We start from the raw sequence: 22,001 nt of genomic DNA on the forward strand, positions 1-22,001 counted from the left end.
GTAGGATTTAAAAAAAAACAAGTTTCCCGAAAGGCATGACAAAGCTTCAAAGTTAAACATTAGAAAACATGATATCTTGACAGTCATTATAATGAAGTATAAACGCTGATCAGAAGTGAGAGTCAATACACTAACCAATAGTGACCGTCAGTGTAATTTAGTATATACTCTGAGAGTAATGCCGTCAGTGTAGTTTACAATACAATGTTCAGTAGTGATCTTCAATGTTATATTTAGTAAACACACTGACCAGCAGTTAGAGTCAGTACACTGGTCAGAAATGATCTTGAATGTAATTTAGTATACACATTAACAGTAGTGACCATCAGTGTAATATAGAATACATTGACCAGTAGTGAGGTATTAACATTGACCAGTAGTGACGGACAATAGAATGAGATATTGACATTGACAGGTAGTGACTGACAGTGTTATATTGTAGACATACTGACATGAAGTGACCGTGAATATTAAGAGGAATACACAGTTACAAGTAGCGATGGACATTGTAAGAAGATATAAACACTGGTCAGTAGTGACATTTAATGTAAGGAAATGGTTTCATTAACTAGTAGTGACGGTCGGTGTAATGTTTACCAACTGACCAGTTGTGACCGGCAGTGTGATGATATATACACACTGGCCAGTAGTGACGGTCAATGTAATGTTTACCAACTGACCAGTTGTGACCGGCAGTGTGATGATATATAAACACTGGTCAGTAGTGACGGTCAATGTAATGTTTACCAACTGACCAGTAGTGACCGGCAGTGTGATGATATATAAACACTGGTCAGTAGTGACGGTCAATGTAATGTTTACCAACTGGTCAGTAGTGACCGGCAGTGTGATGATATATAAACACATTGGCCAGTAGTGACGGTCAGTGTAATGTTTACCTATTGAGCAGTAGTGACCGGCATTGTTATGATATATACACACTGGCCAGTAGTGACGGTCAGTGTAATGTTTACCTATTGAGCAGTAGTGACCGGCAGTGTGATGATATATACACACTGGCCAGTAGTGACCATCAGTGTAATATAGAATACATTGACCAGTAGTGACCATCAGTGTAATACAGAATACATTGACCAGTTGTGACCATTAGTATTCCTTTTAGTACTGGGTATTTCCAGATATGACATACAAAAATAAAACCCCATTCGTGGAAAAGCGTTTATACCTCAATACAAAGATATTGCATAACAGCATGTACTGAATGGTCTTTGATTAAATATAGAAACAGGACTTCCCAGATTTACAGATATTTCACTGAACTTTGTTGTATAAAAATAAATCATTATTGTAATCACAGGAGGCATTAGAAGACACTCCAACGAGACAGAGATTGAAGCTTAAAGGTATGCATAACAGTAGATGATTTTAGAATTGATATATTATCACCAAAATGATCTCATCAGAACACAATGACCACTTTATTGTATTGCATTAAATGTATCTCAAAACAATTATTCACAGCTGTACACGTCACAAAATAACAGATATTTGTATTACGAAATTCGTTTCTGTTTACAATACGTATAAAGAAAGTTAACGTTATATATTTGAGCATTGAGAGAGACACATGATTTATCAGCAATGAATAAAGAAGACATTTGTTAAATTAGCTAACAGGAAAAACACTTGTCATAATGTCATTCTAAGTATCATTAAGCGAAACATCGTGAATATTAAAGTTTTCTGTAGGATTTAAAAAAAAACAAGTTTCCCGAAAGGCATGACAAAGCTTCAAAGTTAAACATTAGAAAACATGATATCTTGACAGTCATTATAATGAAGTATAAACGCTGATCAGAAGTGAGAGTCAATACACTAACCAATAGTGACCGTCAGTGTAATTTAGTATATACTCTGAGAGTAATGCCGTCAGTGTAGTTTACAATACAATGTTCAGTAGTGATCTTCAATGTTATATTTAGTAAACACACTGACCAGCAGTTAGAGTCAGTACACTGGTCAGAAATGATCTTGAATGTAATTTAGTATACACATTAACAGTAGTGACCATCAGTGTAATATAGAATACATTGACCAGTAGTGAGGTATTAACATTGACCAGTAGTGACGGACAATAGAATGAGATATTGACATTGACAGGTAGTGACTGACAGTGTTATATTGTAGACATACTGACATGAAGTGACCGTGAATATTAAGAGGAATACACAGTTACAAGTAGCGATGGACATTGTAAGAAGATATAAACACTGGTCAGTAGTGACATTTAATGTAAGGAAATGGTTTCATTAACTAGTAGTGACGGTCGGTGTAATGTTTACCAACTGACCAGTTGTGACCGGCAGTGTGATGATATATACACACTGGCCAGTAGTGACGGTCAATGTAATGTTTACCAACTGACCAGTTGTGACCGGCAGTGTGATGATATATAAACACTGGTCAGTAGTGACGGTCAATGTAATGTTTACCAACTGACCAGTAGTGACCGGCAGTGTGATGATATATAAACACTGGTCAGTAGTGACGGTCAATGTAATGTTTACCAACTGGTCAGTAGTGACCGGCAGTGTGATGATATATAAACACATTGGCCAGTAGTGACGGTCAATGTAATGTTTACCTATTGAGCAGTAGTGACCGGCAGTGTGATGATATATACCCACTGACCAGTAATGACGGTCAGTGTGATGTTTACCTAATGAGCAGAAGTGACCGGCAGTGTGATGATATATACACACTGGTCAGTAGTGACCATCAGTGTAATATAGAATACATTGACCAGTAGTGACCATCAGTGTAATACAGAATACATTGACCAGATGTGACCATTAGTGTAATACAGAATACATTGACCAGTTGTGACCATTAGTATTCCTTTTTGTACTGGGTATTTCCAGATATGACATACAAAAATAAAACCCCATTCGTGGAAAAGCGTTTATACCTCAATACAAAGATATTGCATAACAGCATGTACTGAATGGTCTTTGATTAAATATAGAAACAGGACTTTCCAGATTTACAGATATTTCACTGAACTTTGTTGTATAAAAATAAATCATTATTGTAATCACAGGAGGCATTAGAAGACACTCCAACGAGACAGAGATTGAAGCTTAAAGGTATGCATAACAGTAGATGATTTTAGAATTGATATATTATCACCAAAATGATCTCATCAGAACACAATGACCACTTTATTGTATTGCATTAAATGTATCTCAAAACAATTATTCACAGCTGTACACGTCACAAAATAACAGATATTTGTATTACGAAATTCGTTTCCGTTTACAATACGTATAAAGAAAGTTAACGTTATATATTTGAGCATTGAGAGAGACACATGATTTATCAGCAATGAATAAAGAAGACATTTGTTAAATTAGCTAACAGGAAAAACACTTGTCATAATGTCATTCTAAGTATCATTAAGCGAAACATCGTGAATATTAAAGTTTTCTGTAGGATTTAAAAAAAAAACAAGTTTCCCGAAAGGCATGACAAAGCTTCAAAGTTAAACATTAGAAAACATGATATCTTGACAGTCATTATAATGAAGTATAAACACTGATCAGCAGTGAGATTCAAAATACTGACCAGTACAGACCATCAGTGTAATTTGGTATATACACTGCTAAGTAATGACCGTCAATGTAATGAGGTATACACACTAACCAGTAGTGACCATCAATGTGATGAGGTAAAAAAATTGATGAGTAATGACCATCAATGTAATGAGGTATATACATTGACCAGCAGTTACCGTCAATGTAATGAGGTAAACACACTGACCAGTAGTGACCATCATTGTAATAAAGTAAACACACTGACCAGTAGTGACCATCAATGTAATGAGGTATCCACACTGACCAGTAGTTACCATAAATGTTATGAGGTATTAAGTAGTTATGACTCATTGGCTGGGTAAGATGTGTAATCACTGACCAGTATTGGCGGCCATTAAGCGTATACTCATACCGGTATACGTAGTGACAGCCAGTGTTACGATGCATATCTTTGACACGTCGTTCTGATTATCTATCCGGTATTTATGTCTTGATATCGGTCGACAGTAAAGAATGCCTTCCTATATAAAAAAAAACTCCAAATAGTGACCCCTATCAGGGTCAACATTCAGGCATGGTCTTCTATAGTATACAAGATGGAAAATATTTTTATCAACTCGCTATATGTGTTACAATTTAATTCATAATAACGAGATAACTTTTATCTTTCTTATGGAACTAATCGGCTTTCATTTGTCACAGCAATTAGATGTTGTAAGCTAAATTTTCCTATTCATTTCTACCAACGACTGTTAATCCCTAAATTCTCACGATGAATGCCGCTTTACGGAATCGCTCTAGAGTTTTCCTTGTAAAATTACCATTGCGCCAATCTCGCGAGAGTTTACATTTTGATAGGTTTACAAGCAGTTTTACACTGCCTAGCAGCCCTGTTGTACTTGGGAACAGGGTGGTAGTTATTAATTTAGAATGGGTAAGATTGTGGATGTTTGGATATTTTTTTCTGAGATACATCTCTTCATACAAGTACGACAATGCGTCTTATATAATTTATTCTTTTAATATGTAGATACATGTGATCGATGACTGTTCATATCGCCATGATTATTACACATAAACTTTAAACCTTATTTTCAAATCTACTCCTGATCGTCTAATAAGGATATGAATACATAAATATATACATTCATAATATGTTTGTATGTGATTCCAGGAACATCACCGTCCTTTGGTATGTCGTTCTCTACGGGTGGGTCGAGCCAAAATTTCTCTGGAAGTCTACAATGTTCAGTTGCGTCATTCAATAGTGTTTCAAGATCTTTTCGCAGTTCGGAATCGGACCAAATGCGAAAATCAAGGATCAAAATCAGTATGCAAAATGTGAAGAAAGGTGACATGATACAGATAGAACGCACTGGATTTCTTCATTACGCAATATATATAGGTATGTAAAGATAGTTAAATTCCATCTAAACAGTGAGTCATGGACTTGAAATCAAAGGCATTACGTAAAATGATCTCTCTACTTACATAATAACCAGTTTGGAAATCTTTCCTCAGTTAGACTTTATTAGGATGGACATTTTCGACTTTTCAGCCTTTTTTGATAGAACGTACCTGCTTCCAGATTCCGCAGAATTTTTTCGATAAATGTATATTGTGGAAAAGTTTTTAGTTATCAAGATATCACGTAGAAAACTCTACGTTAAATGTTTATAACATTAATATGGCTGCTAGTTTTTTGCCACTACCGTAGTTTTCAGCTGTTTGATATACCATTGTATGGATATATAAGATAAAGGAATCATATTGATGACGAGAAAATGTTAACATTGTAGTGCGCTAACTACTATATGTGTTAGATTAAATTATCTCATTTATTTCCTCCAATTATGAACAGTTATATAAGGCAAACATAAGACATAATTACATTTCGAACAATGTTTAATAAAAACACACTTACGCAACACAAAACAAAACAGACAGACAGACAGACAAGCAAGCATGTAAACAAACAAACAAACAAACAAAAGAAATCTAAATTCAAAATTATATAAAATAAACAAAAAAAGAAGTTTTACTTTTATTGCTTATAATGTCTTCATGACAAAACGAGACAGAAAGCAACATCACCAAAAATAAGTTCAATTAGTAAGTGAAATAATACTGTCAGAGTGAGTTATTACTCGCAAAATGTGAATTCTTACATTTCTTGAATAAGCAGGAAAGAACAAGGTAGTGGATTTTGTGGCAGACAATGGAGGTGACGTAGAATCACGTGACTTGTTTGAGACCATTGGGGATTGTAATGCCGTGATAGACAATTATCTGGATGGAAAAATTAAGTAAGTGTGGATAAACTGAGCTGATTGGTACACAAATATTCAGCTGAAATAATGCATGTATCCTGTTGTACGAGGATTACCGTTTAAACATTTTCAGTGAAATGAATTGAGGCTTGTTTTAGTTTTTAGTTCAGCGCTCTGGTTTCCGAATAGTAAAGAATCATGTTATATATACACACTTCAACTATTTGCAGTATTTTCATGTATATCACTGTCATATTAATTAGATATCTTTTTCATTTCCAGGCCTCTTCCTGGGGAGAAGATCGCCGAGAGAGCACTTAGTTGTATACCCCGGGATCTTAAGTATAATCTTGGGAAATACAACTGTGAACATTTTGCGACATGGTGTAGATATGATTATCCTTACTGTCACCAACCATGTTAAGTTGCAGCGACCCTGGGTTTGGTTTAGAACATAGGACATGGAACCATATGTATGCGTTTAAAAAAAAATGTTACTTATCAACTTCACACACATACATACATACACACACCCACTCACATACACACACACACCCCACAAACACCCCCCCCCCCCACACACACACACCCACACACATACCCACACACACTCACACACACACACACACCCTCCCACACGCACACACACACCACCACCACCACCACACACACAAACACACTCATACACAAAGTTTGAAATTCATGTCCTTTTTAATTCAAAGCTTTTCTATATAAAAAAAAAAAAACTTAATCCGGAGGTTACTTCTTGTCAGCATTTTTTTCTCGGACGATTTTAATTATTAGAATTTTTTACTCCCAAAACAGGAATATTACTGTGTTGGAAAAAAAATGACATTTGCCGAGTGTTTGCAGCTTCCTCCCTATCTCATCCTCATGGGAGTAATTAATTGTCAATGTTTAACATTGTTGATATGGCGTCATTGTCATCCTAAGGTGAGACAAAGAAAATTCTCTCCAGTTAAAACATATACATAGCTGTCTAGAGAAAGAGGTAATTGGTGTCAATCTTTTGTGTCTTCTGTACAATCATGTGTACAAACATTTTATATTGCTGATACATGTACTAGCCGAATGTTCAGACTAAATGTAAAATACCATTAGTTTCAATTTCCGCATATTACCTTTTCACACAAAATTTAAAGAATGAATGAAATAGATAAATTCACAGTCCTGTAATTATTGACGATTGAAAAATCATATTTGTTGTTGCGTGATGCCAACAAAATTTCTTCCAATATTAAACTAATGTCAGTACAGTGTCCTAGTTGACATGTCAATGTGTATAAAGACTGTGTTATGTGTATATTTAAGCTTTTATCTATCCATTATCTGTAGTTGTAGTTCACTTGATACCTTATAACCATGGGAGTTGCAAGTTTATTAAAATATTAAAATCATGCCATATGTGTGTTTTATCTCTTAATTGAATTATCAGTGAACGAATATGTAAGCTTTGTTAGGGTAAATCGTGCATTCTTTGCTTTTTTTTTATTTCGCCAAGTGAATAACCAGAGTCATTCTGAGCCACAGTAGTCTTGAAGTAGCTGGTTGCTTTCTCATTGAACAAGATACGGGAAGCCAGTTACATTCCATCTAGTGCAATTACGATAAAATGTCCTGGAAAAAAGACAACAACCATGACCTTACAGACCGACCCGTTTTTCATCTTCCGTTGAAATGGAAACCTCGGGCAGGAAGCGTCGAACCACCGAACTTCGTACTTTCATCCGAGGTTACAAAAAAAAAAAAAAAAAAAATAGAAAAGTCACTGCGACCCCTCTATAAATCAGAAAAAATATGCATATAAATATCAGAAAACTATGCTGATAGATAATATATTCGCTGGCGCATACAAAGAAACATCATACAACTTACCCGTAATATATTTAAATATATTTTCTTTTCACTGAATATAATACCAAACTTCATGATTTATAGTGTTATTGGAACCAACATACCGGCTATCACTTAAAGCCTTAATCGCCAGCTTCACCACATTATCAAATATATACGGCTATGCGGAGAAAAAAAGGTGTTCATATCCCAATGAAAGCTACAAAACGTCACTAACACTCAAGTATTTAGCTTAGAAAAAATAAGTTAATATTTTATCAAGGTTTTGTCTACGATGACGTCACTTTAGGTGTAAAAACAAATGCAGTATATTGAAAACACAAAACATATCAGTATTACTGTAATCTATATGTTAAATTGCTCAGACATTCCTATTTCTATTTTGGTACATATATTATATTAAACCTATTAGATATTATCATAGATCTTGTAACTGGAGGATGAATGTCTGAGAACGATTACACCGACAAAAAAGTAACGGAGCATCGCTAAAAAACTTAAATTCAACTTAAAAAGTACACTTAAAATAGGAAACTGAAAATGAAATAAAAAGTGTTTCAAGGCAAATTTGGCGCCAAAATATTCAATAGGCATATCTCTCATCTACTGGGATTTGATAGAAGAAAATCCTGATTTTGTTTTATTCATATTTGAAAACTTTCACAAACAATAGGTAAACTGCAACAAAAAGTCAGATGTCCCAGAAAAAGTAGCGTATTTTACTATCTGTCAATGTTACGGCGTTAAATATTATTATCTTTCAAGAAAGTCGTCATATTTAGAACAAATCTCAAAATATGAAACCAAGTTAAACATACGTCACATGCTAAAGAAGCAGTGTACCACGATATAGAAACGGAATGGTCACAATAGGGAAATCGAAATTATCACGTTTATCATACAGCAACAGTTGTATAACTCTTTCTAAAGCTATTTATGATATTTAACCTTTTCGACTTTTGAAAACATTTCTATTAGAGCACCTGCTTTTGTGCCTTGTACCATGTTACGTGTTTCAGACTGAATGGACGCTCTCGTTAGATCTATTTCCCTTGAGATTTTCAAAGTGTTTAATATTGTTAGATTTCAACACGAAAGCAGATAAGAAGAAAGCGTCTTGCTTCAAAATTAAGTTCCATTTTCAAAGATTAAAGTTTATCTGTGGTCTGGAAGTCCGCTATATCGATATATAATCCAAGCAAGGAAAATAAGGATTAATTCACTTACCCTCTCACTACAGGGTTGGAATAAGGGGAGTGATAATATGTTAGGAAAAACAAACAACTGTTGTAATTAACAAAAATATTCTCAAAAAGCAAAAATATCTATGATATTTTCAATAGAGTTCACTAACTTTTTATTTCTTTGAATGGGAGCTTTGAGATGATCACAGCGGCCGGAAATGTAATTATCTGTAGATTTCTGCAGAAGTTTTCCATTTTGTTCTCACTCTGGGCTCCACAATGTGATACGTGTACCATCCAAGCACATGATAGCCTTTCTAAGTCAGATAATGTTATGTCGTTTGGTTGAAAGTTCAAGCACACGCAAACATTTGATGTTATGATTGGCATATTTTGAATCAACAATCAATTTCCTTGTATAAAAGCTAAATCCAAAGAGCTAATATCTAATCTTGTATTAGTAAAATGATTTAATTCCTAGGATAATTAATCTATTATGTTACAAGTGGAGATCTCGTACTGTCTAATCGACGATTCAATATCATTTGTTTATTAAACACTCAGCTATCTGTAAATGTTATGTGAAATATTATGAATGAATCATTACATACTGAAAGATTGTGTTTGATGTTTACAAACTTACATAACAAAAACCTTTGTTTTAATGGCAAACTTGTAGGGGATTAAAGGCGATTGACAAACCTTTATCAAATAATTCAAAAGGTTATACAACAACCAGAAAACAAATCTGAAATCGAAAGAGTTTGTTCATTTTACACATATCTTCGAGATTTTAGGTGGCAGGCACTGCTGGTGGTGCTATGTTCTGATTTATTGGAATATATTCAGGTACTTGACTTTTCCTGAAATTACCAGATATAAAACATTACTAAATTGATTGAGCTAGTGCATCTCCAAATCTAGATATCTGATATTTCTTTCCATAACATTAAATTTTCTTGAGTAACAACCTAGGTTTCAACTTATCATTTCTGAAAAGTCCTAGGAGGACGACACAGTCATATGATGTAATTTAATTCAGTGTTTGGCTCATCTGTATCTCATTTTAATTTAGCGGTAAAAGGTGTTGTTCATTAATGTGTTTTTTATACAATTTTAAATGTCGTTACAATGTTATATGATATTTGTATTTTTTCCTCGGAATAAATGACCAGCATGTTTATATTTATATTGAACGAAAATAAAACAAAATCAGTTTGTCTGTTTTCATACAAGTGTATCTCATAGCGACATCTAGTTTGTTATGTCGACCCTAATCTTTACTCCGTTATGTATATACAGTAGAAGTTAATTTCCAATTTCTCCAGACACAGTTACATTCGTGTCTACACCTAGACATATTTATGACCCCCATTGTGCAGAGATAAGATGCAGAACTTTGTGTCAGTATGAAAAGAATGAGGAATCAAACAAAAAATTAGAATTTACTTTCGTTTGATCTGTTTCATTCTCAAAACTGGATAACAAATTGAAAGACGTTCCGTATTTCATTATATCATCCATTAAATATTTACGTTAAATAATATAAGGTCTTTGAGTTGGAAACCACGTAACCTTCCATCTCAGTTCTGGCTTTTTGCACAGATGACGCTCTCTGTAAGCGAGTTATTGCCGAGATAGATAGAAAAATAAATACCGTGTATATATCCCCCCTCTCCCTCTCGTTAGAAAATTTCTTAGTCTACAGATTGCATACAAAAAACACCATAGGGCAAACCGAGGCCTGACCGTAACATAAAATAAAACTGTGTACGTGGTTAACATATTTAGGCCACTTTGTACTGACGGTCAAATTAAAGTGACCACCATGAAATGCTACCTTGACCACCACAAGAAATATCTCCAGCCCTTAGAAACATGGTTATGTATGGTCATCACTGACCTTTAAAATCACAGCCGGAAAACCATAATATCTGTGTGGCAGACGCTTGCCGAGCACAACCACACTGAAAGTGAATCTTTCTTATATATGTAAAAATGGCGTATGAACGCATTTTGCAGGTAGCTTTGTGCTTTTCATTTGTGATGTGCTCACAAAGTAATGTTTTTCTACCTCCATATTGGAACAATATAATGAATCGCATTCGAATTCAAAACAATGTAGTGACTCCATCGCCGGAAAATGGTGCAAAATCCTCGCCTAGAAGCGTACCGGTCTCTTCCACAGGAACGGTAAATGGTCACTCGTCATCCTCTCTTGCGTATGAACATAGGAAGCAGTTGGATGACGATGGTAATTACGTCCTATATTGGCGTTCAAATGACACCCACATAACGTTTCAGACCCACGTCAAGACCCATGGATATGTCGGCTTTGGACTTTCTCGAACAGGTGGCATGTTTCCTGCAGATGTAGTCATCGGATGGGTTAAAGACGGAAATGCGTTCCTGAAGGTAATTATTGATGTACCAGCTCCCATGCACGACTTCCCTTGATACATGTAGAGGATATTCTATATTTATTCTATGTCTATAGCGATAGCTGGAACGCGTAAAGAAAGTGAGAAAACGTTGCTTTGAACACAAGTCCGCTTTTGCCTGACAAGGTTGTTTTCCTTTAACAATTTTAGATATAAAATTTCATTTTCTACGATGGTTTCATCACAGATTTGTTTTTAAGAGAATCTTTCAATTCTTCATATTTATTTGTCACCACAAAGCGACCAGAATCTGAATGATTTTAGGAACAAGTGATTGCATACGTACTGGAATATTTGTAGAAATGATTCGATTTTAACATTTAACACTGGCACAAAAACATCTGTTAAACATGTCCACCTTGTAAATGTTTAAAATGGCGACGCGGAGTGTTTTGTTTAAGAATATTGAATGACCTTTTTGTTTTGACAAGAGGTACACGCGCTAGCTCTTGATAACTGAATCAGCGATAGCACTATCAACATGCATATTAACTAACGTGTTCTTCACATCACAAGAAGAAATATAAGTTTTGTCAACATTATAAATTCTTTCGTTGAAATTGCTGAGATCTGTTTGCATACCAATGGAAGCTCTCTCTCATACGACGTGATGCCCAATAAGGCATTCAATAAACTTTATTGGCATTAGTTCAGCTTTAATGAAGGATAATAGTATTAAGGTAACACTTTTGCCCCACAGGACTGTCACACTGCTGGGTACTCTGCACCTGTAGTGGACAAATTTCAGGACTGGTTTTTGGAACACGGCGCCGAGACAGACGATAGTACTATTCTCACCTTCACAAGAAAGATCGAGACTTGCGATCCTGATGACATCAAAATTACAGTATGTATCTAGTTTACTATTCTTTGTTTATCAAACGCACATGGTGTAAAAAGGCGAGCGCACAAAACCCTCCCCTGTCTGAACTATTTACATATCACTCCGAACCATATCTTGTATCCTTAACAAATAATGTTTAGTCACAACTCCTTTTGTGTACAAAATGAAAATGTATAACATTCAGGCAGAATGACTTGTGTCTTCATACAATTATTTCAGATGACTTAGAATATTTACCTGTTTTAAGAAACCCGTATTAAAAGAAAGTATCATTAAGCTTTGAAACACATTTCTGTTTTTCAACAGACGCAAATATCATTTGTTACAGGACGATACTATCAAGCTTATATTTTCCTATCATCCGGACGACCCTGTATCAATGGCGTCACTTCCTTGGCATGGAGCATCTCGTCGGGGTACCAAGAGTCTCATGCTTTTGGCTACAACTTTATCGGAAGAGGCATCTGGTATGCCAGCGAACGTCATAACACATGATTTTCTCAACCAACATGTAAGCTGAGATACATTCGTACGATATTTACCGAAAAACTTTTTTTTATATAACTTCAAATAACTGATATTGAAAGTGTTTTGATTGTTATTATCATAAATAATACGAATAACATGTGTTTCCTAACCATGTAAATACTTATAATTTATTGTCTATATCCATCTTAAAGCTTAGATTAAAGATAGGATGTTCTAAAATAATTTACCTTTGAGTGTTTGTTCATAAAACTAGTTAACACACCAGTCAGGTATTAATCTTTCAGCACTGATCGTATCGCATTAGATATGCAGTTTCTGTATGATGTTTATATAGTAGTTATTGTGGAAGAGCAATTTCATCGTTGCGTTAATTTATCAAAAATGAAAGTGCACGATAATACGATTGCGAAAATTTAAGTAGGTTTCGACCGGTAGTAGTTTGATTTGTAGTTTATAATGTGATATAAAACCGGAACAAAGTTAAGATTGCATGCATCATTTATCTCTGCATTACGTCCACTGTCCATTGCATTTGCTTTTTAAATGTTACCAATGCTGTATATTGTTTGAAACTCGGTAAGTTTTGATCGGTCTTAGTCGATATAGGAGGTCGATTATATTATATATATATTAGTGTCTTTGAATTCTTTACAGTATCTTATCCCTCCTAAACCCACCACATACAGATGTACAGCATTCGACTTCCCTGACCTCGGCAAGAAACATCATGTAGTAAAGGTATTGTCAGCTAAGTTTATAAACCTATAATTACAACTGTGTACATTTGACTGTTACTTCAAACATGCTTACACTGAAATACACATGAAAATATCAATACATATAATAGATGCAGATTGATGACAATTCTGAAGGAAATTTTATGAGAGTCATAGTGACCTCATCGAGAAATACTCTCTTTGTACTATATCAAGCTATGCGTATCTGATGCTCGTAAGTATGACTGGCATACCTTGTTCTTATCTTAGAACGTGACATTACTCTCTTGGAAGGTGTCGTCGATGAAGCAGAAGATGCTTACTCTTCCAGAACACATGTCCTTATTCTCTTTGTACCTTTTCAGGAGTCCCCGTATAGATCTGTCTTTTGCATATTGTTTGCCCTTTCTTTTAGTGATTTGACTTTTGGTTATAATTATGTCGACATGATATTTTCTTGTTTATTTATGAATATCAAGGTTTTATGGGTCAGTTGCAACTACATTAATTATTATTCCATTCATTCATCGCTTTATTGTTTGAATAGACAGTGAAAAATTTTAAGGACAATATATCACCAGGTCATGTTAACAACATTTTATATTTTTATCTTTAGAATATTTATCTTATAATATTGAAGATAATAATTAAAATTGTATAAGTTATTCTAGCGAACGGTCGAATGGAAACCGTCTCTTGTAGGTGGAGGGGAACATCCAGGAGGGACACACGCCATTTGTCCATCACATGTTGTTGTACCACTGCGCGAATATCTCTCCTTCAATGGCAAATACCACTTACATGTGTTATGAAAATGCTCCCGCGGAGTTCGTCAACTGCAGAGCTGTATTTGCTTCCTGGGAAATTGGAGGAGGTGTAAGATAATTTTCATTGTGCATTTCCCCTTTCAACAGAAAATTTACATATAACGAATATACTGAAAACTGCATATCAGGATCCTTTTCTTTGGAAAAATATCTGATAATGTAAAGTACGGATGCATACGGAGCAAGAGACAAAATACGAACGAGGCTGAGGATAATAAGGCAGCACAGAATATGGTATTCGATTACTTCTTTAATGAAATATGATTTTGTTTACTTTTGAGCTGTCTTCCATAAGACTTTCATTGCAATTGTCGTGACGTTGTATCTATCCCGATCCTTCATGATATCTATAATTATCTATGTGCTTTTATCGGATATTTTGTCTACAGGCATTTTATTACCCGCCCGATGTTGGAGTGTCCCTTGGAACGGATAAAGACCCCCGTTTCTTTATTTTGGAGACGCATTACAACAACCAAGCCAACATATCGGGTACGTCACATAAACAAAAGACGAGAGCAGTTTTGGCAGAGTTGTATTACCTCAATGGTATAATTCAGTAGAACATTTATATACTATCAGTAAAAAGAAGCTGCATACTAGAAATATTCAGAAAAAATGAAGTGCTTGTTCGAAAGATGATGTTTTTTCTTTAATTGTCAGCGCATGTTTGTACGAGTTTAAAACCTATACAACGCATAGAGATAATAATCCAAAATTATGTTTATTGGTAATATTCTATGCCCTTTATCAGAAAATCATTGTGTTCATGTCATGTCGGGGCGAAAATGAACGTTTTCGTCCTGTAAGCATGCTTGACACTTAAATATCTCAGAATAATTTGCAATACAGTGATGGGTGAACATTTTCAACACACGAACTCGATGTCAGGCCATTGCGATGATTGTGTAAGGTCAAAGACAAATACATATTTGCACTACAGAATGTCTTGTTAAGGGAAAATGAGAAAAAAGAGTTGTTGATAGACCTAAATTTATTCGTCCGCGGGTGATGTCACAACGTCAGGACAGGTTTATTCTCGCAGTCAGCACTTTCCTGCCACTGAATCTGCCTTCATATCTTAGGTACTCATAAATGTCCTATCCACGCAAAAACTGTAAGAAAACGATTGCGAGAAGATGGTCTACGGGCACGTCACCCTTTTGTATGTCTACCCCTTACCGCTGCTTGTTGTTAGCGTCGTATGGCTTGAGTTACGTCACGTACTTCCACTAATTTGTAATAGCCGCTAGCCATTTTTTCAGCAGGTCAACGCACGACATCCTACTATACATGAGGCGGCGCTGCAGAACGTCGCCACGCTGTCTTGGCCTGCAGTGTTATCAAATTTGTCTCCAATCGGGCATGCTTTTGGAAAATGAGGCAACATTTGCATCAGGAACCTAACTCTCCTGCGGCATTGAACTTGTTACGTTGTTTACTGTCAGACATATGCAAGAACATTTCAACTACGTCTTGGTACATTTGAACCGTTTTAAATAATATCTGGTGTTTATCTATGTCAGAAAAGATTCTATTATATCAACTAAGTTAAATAAATCAAATAACTGTCACATATTTATGAATTCCGGCATTATCAGCTACAAAAAGCCTGCATGAACAATGTGCTGTACAATGAATTTCCTTTGTTAGGAATCGTGGATTCGTCCGGCATCAGGATAACCTACACTCCGGAGGTTCGCAAGTACGATGCCGGATTGCTCATTGCAGGTTTCTTTGTTGACCCTTCGCAAATCATTCCACCACACGAGAACAGTTTTATCTCAAAAGCGTACTGTTCCGAGTATGATCTCGCAAGGGTATGACTTCAATCGCGCTGTTTTATCGTTGTCTTTATAGTTTTTACAGTACATTTTTGTATCATTGAATGTAACGACTTTTTCTAGATGATCTTTCGTATATGGTTTTCTTATGTCATCGACCTTTTTCCTTAGTCGACAATGTTTGATGAAGTGTTGCTTAGCAGTCTTATTTGGTATGCTTTCTGTGTTCTAATTTTATGTTTTTACGGTTAACCCTTATCGATCAATGCGAAAGCTACAATGAATTTTTTATTTCCCCTAATACAAAATATCTGTGTTGGTTGTCTCCCTTGATTATAAAGGCAGACTTTAAAAGATATATACGAATGTGATAAAGGCAACAAAATTATTCGAGAGGTATCTTATCTATGACTTTGACAGACTGAGGTGAATCATCTTTGTGGTTATTTCAGGGTGTTCCAGAAGAAGGCGTTAACGTATTTGCGGTATTGCAGCATTCCCATTTGTTAGCAAAAAAATTCAGTACACGAGTTTTTAGGAATGGCTCAGAGATCGAACCTTTCGCTGATGACAACTACTACGATTTCAACTTTCAAGAATTTCACTACCTCAAACGTGAACGTATACTCAAAAAGGTTGCATGTTTATCATCATTTATCATAAAAATACAATATCTTTTTTCAAGTTTATTGATTCAAATATATCTTAAGGGGAAATAATATCAATATCATATACAAATATGATAAATTTGTTAGTAGTAAAACGTATATTCGTAATAGTGAAATATACATTTGATATATGATTGTATTGGGAATTAATGGATAAAATGTTTATGTATTGAAAGGTTTGCTATTCTGTATCAAATCATCGTGATCGATTAATTGATTAGAATGAATACTTCTTTATTTTGTCTAGAGAAAACTTAATACATTTGATAATTTATAAAATGTTTTCTATAGGGCGACAGTATAGAGGTGAACTGTGATTATGACTCCACATCGCGAACATCTCTTACCCTGGTAGGTATTTCAAAGCATATATTCAGCACAATAATTGCAGTCATTTCATTGTATTGATTTTTGCATAGAGGGTTGTTCATCGACTAAAGCATGCCAACTTCTTACCTCTGATATTGACTGTACCTTTAATTCTATAATATACCTGTTCACCACTCCTGTAGTTTATGACAAGCTATCATAATTTTTTTTCACAACTGGACACTGTAAATGCAGATTTGTGTTATAGTAGTATTTGTCTGTCTCGATTCGTCACATTATCAAATTATACTTTAACATATATGTTACTTATCAATATCCAGTAGTGATAAAGAAGTTATGATAGCGTACTGTCATGCAAATATGAACTGCCAGAGTTTTTATGATAGCGTACTGTAATGCCAATATGAACTGCCAGAGTTTTTATGATAGCGTACTGTCATGTCAATATGAACTGCCAGAGTTTTTATGATAGCGTACTGTCATGTCAAAGTGAACTGCCAGAGTTTTTATGATAGCGTACTGTCATGTCAAAGTGAACTGCCAGAATTTTTATGATAGCGTACTGTCATGTCAAAGTGAACTGCCAGAGTTTTTTATGATAGCGTACTGTCATGCCAATATGAACTGCCAGAGTTTTTATGATAGCGTACTGTCATGCCAATATGAACTGCCAGAGTTTTTATGATATCGTACTGTCATGCCAATATGAACTGCCAGAGTTTTTTTATGATAGCGTACTGTCATGTCAAAGTGAACTGCCAGAGTTTTTATGATAGCGTACTGTCATGCCAATATGAACTGCCAGAGTTTTTCGATATAGTTTTTGTTACTATGTTCTTATTCTGAATCTATATTGAGTACATTCCTACTTCATGAGGTGTTATTCTCGCAGACTGCGATTGTAATTTTTCCAATATAAACTCAAGTAAGATAACAATCTTCTCTTTTAAGTATACATACTGTCTTCGTCTCTAATTGTTAATATAATTATTAAGATAGAAAAGAAATGTAAAGTTTCGACAGTCCGTCATTTATATCGCTAATGTTGGTAACAAGAATTAACAATGCTAAAAACAATAATAAAATGAAGCATACCTGTACAGATATCTGAAATTAAACTACAGACTTCCTTTTTTCGTTTCTTATGTAAAGTTATCAGAGTCACTTGATCAAGTGTCCCACATTTTGTTGCATTCCCTTCAATTGTTGAGTACCTTATACATATAATTAATTTCTAACCCATACCCCAAGTATATACAGATATCAAGATCATTTTAGATGTCGCGATGGAAGAGTGGCTAAGGCGTTTGACCAGCCAAATTACTAGCCTTCCACAATCGCGGGTTCGAAGTACTGACCACTGGTGGGAAGTTTTTCTCCGAGAACGCCGATTTCCCTCACCACTCAAACTTACCACGTACTTAAATGACGCTGTTTATAGGACAAAAGTAACAAGATACTAGATTAAGTTTAAATGCTCTTGAACCAGGGAGGCCTTTCTACGTACGAGGAGATGTGTTTGTCCCTTCTGTTGTACTATCCACGGGTGGATGTGGAGGCATGTTGGAGTATGCCCTTGTACCAAACTGTCAATAACGACACTCACCTGGCCCAAGAGGAAATGTACAAATGGGACTGGTCCAATCCTGAATTTCGCCGGAAGTTTGATGACGTCATGGATGAAACTCTGTATCGCCATTCCTCTTTTGGGAACTTCCTCGAAGGCGGGGTAGGTTACGTAATTATGCCTTTAGCTAGACAGGGATGGAACTTAAATGTAATTTGGTTTAGATTATCTTCATTTTAATTCAAGATACAAAATGCTGAGAAACTTTTTGGGAAAATGGGAGAGGATGGTATGGGAGCTGGAGGGGTGGTATAAAAATAATTTATTAGATAAATATTGATATTAGATAAGGGAATGTATTTTTATGTATTAAGGGACATAAACATTCTATTATATTAATTAAAAAAGAGTGTTGAACTGACATTTTTTCTCAGTCATATGAAGCTTTAAAAAGATGCAAATATGACCTGATTATACCAGTCATTCACTTATGTTTTATAACAAATCAATTGATAGCAATCAATAAGTGAAGTCATACAGACTTTTCATTAGAAAATGTTATCGATATTATGAGTGTTGTTGCTATCATTTTTGACTTTGGTGATATTCCTTTATATAATTACAGTGGCAGTTTCATGACTTCCACCCACCTCAGAGAAAAAGCTTTTACGAACGACCAACAACAGACACGTGCTCTTCTAATCCATAGTCATCATGTCACCGACAATTTGTACGAGATCCTCTACGTAGATTCCAGGCCGATTTCTTGCTTTTGCTTTTGGATGACAATTCAAAAGTGCTTAAGCATTTTCAATCCTCCCCTACCTGCAATGTAGCACAAATCGACACCAATTTTAACCTGATTAGAAATCAGCTAGTCTATTTTTTAATGCTTTAAGAAATGATGATCGTACTATGTACAAACTCATAGACAACACATGTCTGCGTTATTCACGTTATTGATTACTGTGATTGAATAAAGATGATAATTCTTTTGAATTATGTTTTCAATTAACCTTTATCCCTTTACACTGGCGAATTGAATTTCGGTTGTGATGATGGTTCTATAAATGAGGAGTTTAAAATGCAGAAAACGCGGTCGGAAAATGTCCTTTATTTGCAAACTTGGTGTTGTTATCTCGATGTTCGAGACATAATTGGACAATGACTTCACCTGTATAATGTGATTTCAATTTTGGTTATATTTACCGTAATGATTGACAACACAACATCTTTCTGTGTTTAGCGAACCTTACGTCTCTTTCTCAAAGTGCAATTCATATTGCGTTTATATAAAAAATCAACTTCTACGAATTGTTTGAATTTGGCTGCTGAAATAAAAAATAAAAAGTGAAACCAAAATTTAAATTGCATTGGCGCAAAATCGAGGACCCGAGCACTTAGAACAGAAACATAGTGAGATAAACCGTACGTTGTAAAGAACACTACAACTCAGAAAAGCTAAATCTCGGGTCAGTACACATTCTGAGTCTAAGTACATAACATGTTGAGTGATATAATTCTCTGATGAATACATACATGTATGTAAAAACCTAATCTAATTAAATGATCCCAATCATACATCGTCATGTTTTGATTGCCAACTTCACCACACTCTCTGTCGTATTTTGATACCGACTAACCCAATGCCTATGGGTTACTACAATTGATTTTACAGAAACTCTCCTTCGTTAAACACTGGTCAGCGTATGATATTGGATTTGGTGAAGACCGGCAAATTTCCAAACAGGTCACACGTGACTGTTGGCATATATGAAGGCATGAGTTTGCAGTAACCCGCCCTACCGGGCACAGGAGACAACACGGAATCAGAAAAGAACGCGTGTTACTGGTAATATATGAACCTTCAAATAAAAAATGGCTTTTTGTCAGACATATACATTAGTTTGCATTCAGCACAAGCGGAAGTCCTTAAACAATGAATTTCTAACATGTCACAGATGACGAACATGTCCATTAATATGACCTAAATGATTACAAATTTAATGATTATAAGGAATAAACAACATATATCCCAATTAATATAAACTGGTACGTAAAAATATCTAGTTTGAATGCGTTTTCACCAGCAAGAAATTCAGTGCTGGCTTCGTATACTGTTGATAATATTTCTAATAAAAGGCTCTTGAGGAAAGTTATTTTTGTCGCACTGCATTAAAGACACGTAATTTAAAGAGTAATCACCTGACACTAGCAGATAATAATTGATGGTTTACTCATTTGTTAAACGGGAGACAATGAGAACATTCATTTTAACAACAATGAATTCAGACGGACTGATGTACCAGACATTCCTGGCATTACGTGGTGTTAAGTTTTTACTTCCACTTACAATCAAGATCCAGTGATTTACCCAACCATCGTAGTGAAATAATTTATCTTCATCCGATACATTTATTGAACAAAATTGAGTAATACCTATGGTGAAAGTAATATACAGTTTAACATTTACTTCATTACGACATCAGTTTCCCATTGTCTTTTAAAAATGCTCTATAGATATTTGTATATATGTTTGAAATGTTTTTGTTTTGTTTTGCATTATTCGACTTGTATGTAGTACTGATGTAATGCCTAATTAAATTTCTCATACTCTTTTGATTATATTTCAGACACGGTCGAGAACGATTTCAGATATGACACCGTCTGTATCGATAAATCAGTAATTTTAACCAGACAGATTTTAGAGAAGGCCACCGTCAATTTATCTTAGGATTTATCATTTAAAGGGAAAAAAAGAAAAAAAAGAAAAAGAAAGTTCGGTTCGTGTTCGCAATTACCACTCATTCATAAAAAAAAATATGAAGAACAAATATTTAGTACGTAATGCCGTGCCGTTCTTGACGTACGTCCGATTTGCATATTGTCCCATTCTAGGCCTTATTAGTAAATACTAATATTCTAATTTCATCAGAACTTCTATACGTCGCTACAAGTTCTAGAGTCTTAAAATGCGATAGTTAAATAGTAATATCAATCTTGATGCTTTCTGTTTCCACCATCATTTTTGGATATTACTTTTCTGAGTATATCTGACCATCCTTTTATCATATCTTCTAGTGAAATGTGAAGAGTGTTGGTGATGAAACCTTTTATTACTTGTTGTATGATATATCTTTAGCAACTGAACGTATATGAGTTATGTTTAATAAAAATACATCTATTCACTGTATTAAAATTTCTCCAAGCCTTTTGTTCGCTGAACATACATGTGTTTTAACATTTGATTTCCTTTTTCTGTCCAATGGTTTCCCGCTGAGTATCGTCTACATTTCACGTTTGCTGTGACTTATCGCATGTATGGACGTCAGTAGTTTTACGTAAACAACATTTATGTACGACAGACAACTATTTCCAGTGATCAGAGATGTCAATTGAGACAAATCATTTAGATCTCCAATTTTGACAACATGATACTTGCTTTTGCATGT

The 22,001-nt window shown here is 35.0% G+C and overlaps 1 protein-coding gene across 1 annotated transcript; it reads left to right on the forward strand.

The window, feature by feature from the left end:
• The first annotated feature begins 10,881 nt into the window (after window positions 1-10,881).
• On the forward strand, window positions 10,882-19,258 carry LOC132548155 (DBH-like monooxygenase protein 1). The gene is made up of 11 exons (XM_060211978.1): window positions 10,882-11,298; window positions 12,025-12,171; window positions 12,497-12,679; window positions 13,312-13,395; window positions 14,076-14,249; window positions 14,590-14,692; window positions 15,854-16,020; window positions 16,437-16,619; window positions 16,944-17,003; window positions 18,472-18,711; window positions 19,175-19,258. The coding sequence occupies exons 1-11, from the start codon at window positions 10,882-10,884 to the stop codon at window positions 19,256-19,258; spliced, it is 1,842 nt and encodes a 613-aa protein (XP_060067961.1).
• Window positions 19,259-22,001: the final 2,743 nt, after the last annotated feature.

This window comes from Ylistrum balloti, unplaced genomic scaffold, assembly GCF_031769215.1.
Source record: "Ylistrum balloti isolate Yb309-2 unplaced genomic scaffold, AGI_CSIRO_Ybal_v1 Utg370006, whole genome shotgun sequence".
NCBI classification, from domain to species: domain Eukaryota; kingdom Metazoa; phylum Mollusca; class Bivalvia; order Pectinida; family Pectinidae; genus Ylistrum; species Ylistrum balloti.